The sequence below is a fragment of the Nicotiana sylvestris genome, chromosome 9 (genome assembly GCF_000393655.2).
Source record: "Nicotiana sylvestris chromosome 9, ASM39365v2, whole genome shotgun sequence".
Taxonomy (NCBI): Eukaryota; Viridiplantae; Streptophyta; class Magnoliopsida; order Solanales; family Solanaceae; genus Nicotiana; species Nicotiana sylvestris.
The window spans coordinates 62655134-62659982 of NC_091065.1; the positions used below are offsets into that span (position 1 = coordinate 62655134).

The 4849-nt window shown below is 43.0% G+C and overlaps 1 protein-coding gene across 1 annotated transcript; it reads right to left on the reverse strand.

The window, feature by feature from the left end:
• Positions 1 to 787: 787 nt before the first annotated feature.
• Positions 788 to 4251, reverse strand: LOC138877665 (uncharacterized). Its single transcript, XM_070157292.1, has 4 exons — positions 3564 to 4251; positions 2991 to 3489; positions 1481 to 1871; positions 788 to 1273 (listed from the first exon to the last, which is right to left on the reverse strand). The coding sequence occupies exons 1-4, from the start codon at positions 4249 to 4251 to the stop codon at positions 788 to 790; spliced, it is 2064 nt and encodes a 687-aa protein (XP_070013393.1).
• Positions 4252 to 4849: the final 598 nt, after the last annotated feature.

Below are 4849 nucleotides of genomic sequence, written 5' to 3' on the forward strand. Positions count from 1 at the left end.
TCACCTTGGGAATTCCGAACCGACAAATGATATTTGAATGAACAAAATCCACCACCTCCTTCTTGGTCACGGACTTGAAAGTTACAGCTTCGACCCACTTGGTAAAGTAATCAATGGCCACTAGAATAAACGTATGCCTGTTTGACGCTACCGGCTCAACTAGTGCAATGACATCCATGCCCCAAGCAACAAAGGGCCAAGGTGCAGACATTGTGTGTAACTCAAATGGGGAAGAATGAATCAAATCACCATGTACCTGGCATTGATGACACTTGCAAACAAAACTGATACAGTCCCGTTCCATGGTGAGCCAATAATAACCTGCTCGAAGTATCTTCTTTGCCAAGACATACCCGTTCATGTGTGGCCCGCAATTTCCAGAATGCACTTCGGCCATGATAGTTGCAGCTTCTTTAGCGTCTATGCACCTCAGTAGTCCTAAATCCGGAGTCCTCTTGTACAAGATTCCTCCACTCAAGAAAAATCCACTAGCCAGACGTTGAATAGTTCTCTTTTGGTCACCTGTAGCATGTACTGGATATACCCCCAACCTGATGTATTCTTTGACATCGTGGAACCAAGGTTCGCCATCAATTTCCTCTTCTACCACATTACAATAAACATGTTGATTATGAACTTGGATGTGCACGGGGTCGACATAAACCTTGTCCGGATGATGTAACATTGACGCCAGAGTGGCCAAGGCATCAGCAATCTCATTATGAATCCTGGGAATATGTCTAAATTCAACCGACCTGAACCGTTGACAAAGATCATACAGACACTGTCAGTATGGTATGAGCTTCAAATCTCGAGTCTCCCATTCTCCTTGAATCTGATAAACCAGCAAATCTGAATCTCCCAGAACCAGTATTTCTTGGACTCCCATGTCTACAACTAACCTCAAACCTAGAATGCATGTTTTGTACTCGGCCATATTATTGGTGCAATGAAATCGAAGCTGGGCAGTTACAGGGTAGTGTTGCCCTGTTTCAGATATGAGTACAACCCCTACTCCGACACCCTTCATGTTAGCAGCTCTATCAAAGAAGAGTTTCCAACCTGGCTTTTCATCTCGGTCAGCCTCGTCAACACACATGACCTCTTCATCAGGAAAATAAGTCTTCAGTGGCTCATATTCATTATCCACCGGATTCTCGGCCAAGTGGTCGGCCAAGGCTTGGGCCTTCATCGCGGTCCGAGTCACATAGATGATGTCAAACTCAGTAAGTAAAAACTTCCACTTCGCCAGTCTTCCCGTGGGCATAGGCTTCTGAAAGATATACTTTAGAGGATCCATGCGGGAAATGAGGTAAGTAGTGTAGGACGACATATAATGCTTCAACTTTTGTGCCACCCAAGTCAGGGCACAACATGTTCTCTCAAGCAGAGTGTACTTAACCTCATAGGGAGTGAACTTCTTACTGAGATAATAGATTGTTTGCTCCTTCTTTCCCGTGATGTCATGTTGACCCAATACACAACCAAAGGAATTATCCAAGACTGTCAAATAGAGAATTAAAGGTCTTCCAGGCTCTGGTGGGACCAGTACAGGTGGATTCGACAGGTGCCTCTTAATCTTATCAAATGCTTCTTGACATTCGTCAGTACACTTGACCGCAACATTCTTCTTCAGTAGCTTAAAGATGGGCTCACAGGTTGTCATAAGTTGAGCAATAAACCTGCTGATGTAATTTAACCTTCCAAGCAAACTCATCCCCTCTGTTTTATTCTTTGGCGGTGGTAACTCTTGAATGGCTTTGATCTTCGATGGATCTAACTCAATTCCGCATCTACTAACCACGAATCCCAGCAACTTCCCTGACGGGACACCAAATGCACATTTCGCTGGATTGAGCTTGAGGTTATACCTGCGGAGTCTTTGGAAAAACTTCCTCAAATCCTTAACATGGTCAGACTGCTTCTTTGACTTTATGATCACATCATCTACATAAACCTCAATCTCCCTGTGTATCATGTCATGAAATATGGTGGTCATCGCCCTCATATAAGTTGTCCCAGCATTCTTCAAACCAAATGGCATTACCCGATAACAAAATGTTCCCCATGGCGTGATGAACACTGTCTTTTCTGCATCTTCCTCATCCATCAAGATCTGGTGATATCCCGCGTAACAGTCCACAAAAGGCCCAATCTCATGCTTGGCACAATTATCGATCAGAATGTGAATGTTCGGCAATGGAAAATCATCCTTTGGGCTTGCTTTGTTAAGATCACAGTAATCAACACAGACCCTGGTCTTACCATCCTTCTTTGGTACTGGCACAACATTGGCTAACCAAGTGGGATATCGAGTGACCCGAATGACCTTTGCAGTAAGCTGCTTTGTGATTTCTTCTTTGATCTTCACACTCATATCAGTCTTGAACTTTCGCAACTTTTGCTTGACAAGAGGGAATGCTGGATCAGTTGGCAATTTATGAACTACCAGATCAGTGCTCAGGCCTAGCATATCGTCATATGACCATGCAAAGACATCTTTGTACTCAAACAATGTTTTGATTATTATCTCCTTAACTTGCGGCTCTAAATGAACACTTATCTTGGTTTCCTTAACATTATCCTAGTCCCCTAAATTGATTGTTTCGGTCTCACTCAAATTAGGCTTTGGTTTTTCTTCAAATTGTTTTAGCTCTTTACTAATTTCCTCAAATGCTGCTTCTTCATCATATTCTATTTCATCATCATATTCTACTTCTTGGATTGTTATTTTGGAATTAGATTGGCTTTTAAGACTCGGCTGAAAACTCTTCATGCATGTCATGTCACTGCAACCAGCATAAAAAGAACTGTACAAAAGAAAAAAGAACAAAATAAAACACTATTAAGAATAACGGAAAACGGAAAATTGCATTTCATTGAAAATAAAAGGATAGAAGGGTTTGAACATCAAAACAAGCAAAAACTAAAAATCTGGATTACAACCCTGGAATAACCCAGATAATAGAAAGGAACACAAAGCAAACTACCAAAACTCCTTCCTGGTGGGGAGAGGAGTAGATTCACAATTGCTAAGCTTCACGTTTGGGCCAACGAGCTGCACATCTGCTTTACTAGAGCTTTCACCAACTTCTACCATATTGACCTCTTCGAACAGACTTTGGAACCTCTTGATCAGCTCTTCATCAACATCGACCACAGGTTTTGGGATTAAGGAGGTTGGAGGCTTTTCGGCCCCTGGCTTGACAAAAGACTTAGAGATGTGTGGGACGGGCTTGGGGAGCGACCATACCTTCTGTTTCAGATTTTTAACCCTTTTCACGTCCTTCTCTGTGGGCATGAATCCCAAACCAAATATACAAAGATTCCCATTGGGGCGCACTGGATGCACAATACCCTGTAGAGATGAGCCCAGACCCTTGCTCGGCACAAAACCATTCTTCAACATTTCATTCACAACCATGATGGACACGGAGGATAGCTTAGGACCCGGAATGCATTTTCCTTCAGGAATTTTCTCAAGAGACACTGTTTCGAAAGTCTGATAGACCCAAGGTCCCTTATCATCTTCAGCTTCGATGAACGGAACAATTGATCATTACAGGCTGACAAGTCCTCATCACCGTGCACAACTATTTCATACGTGTCCCATTCAAACTTCACCATTTGGTGCAGAGAAGATGGGATTGCCTTAGCAGCATGTATCCAGGGCCTGCCTAACAATAAATTGTAGGAGACAGCCACATCTAACACTTGGAATTCCATAGTACAATCAACAGGCCCTATCGACAATTCGAGCATTATATCTCCCACAGAATCTTTACCTCCCCCATCAAAGCCTCGAACACACACACTGTTCAAGTGGATTCTTTCGGTGCCAATCTTCAGTTTTTGCAGAGTAGACAGGGGACAAATATTCCCACTAGAGCCATTATCAACCAAAACCCTTGAGACAACAGAATCTTCACACTTCACTGTGAGATAAAGAGCTCGATTGTTTTCTGTACCCTCCATAGGAATTTCATCGTCCGAGAAAGTGATCCTATTTGCTTCGAAGATCTTGCTAGCTATCTTTTCCAAGTGGTTCACTATGATCTTATCAGGAACGTGTGCCTCATTTAAAATCTTCATCAAGACCCTGCGATGTTTATCTGAATGTATCAACAAAGACAAAAGAGAAATCTGAGCTGGTGTTTTCCTTAACTGCTCCACAATGGAATAATCCTGCGCTCTTATCTTTTTCAGGAACTCCTCAGCCTCTTCCTCAGCGACCAATTTCTTTACTAGCATTGGGCTATCCTTGAATGGCTTGGCTTTCCTTAATTCTTCTGGGGCGAAACATCTCCCAGAACGAGTCAATCCTCCAGTTTCATTGACTTCTTACTCTATTTCTTTTCCTTTGTATGTCACTATCACTTGTTTATAATTCGACAGAACAGCCTTGGCATCCACCACTGGGAGCTGGGTTACTGGTTTAATGATGATAGGGGTAGTAAGAGCCCCCTTCACAACTATGACAGGCTTACTTGAAATCCCTGGTACTACCCCTTTTGAACTTTCCGGCCTTGCCCCGATATCTTTCGACAACCCTTTCACGACCAACACTGGTGGTTTCAAATTGAGTGAGCTCGGCTTTTCTGTCATCCCTTCAACTGTCAAGGGCGTTGCTTTGGTAGAGTCTGGAGCTTTAACCAAATTGCTTTCACTGGCCCGAATTATCATGACGAACTTAGAAGACTTTTTGGGCTCCCCATCCTTGTGAACTATTTCAATCATGTGCGTCTCTGCATGGGCTGGAAAAGGCTTTTGTTGATGTTTGGCGCATCTAGGCTTTGGACTATAATTTGGTTTGTATCAATGAGCTCCTGGATTGCCCGTTTCAAATGCC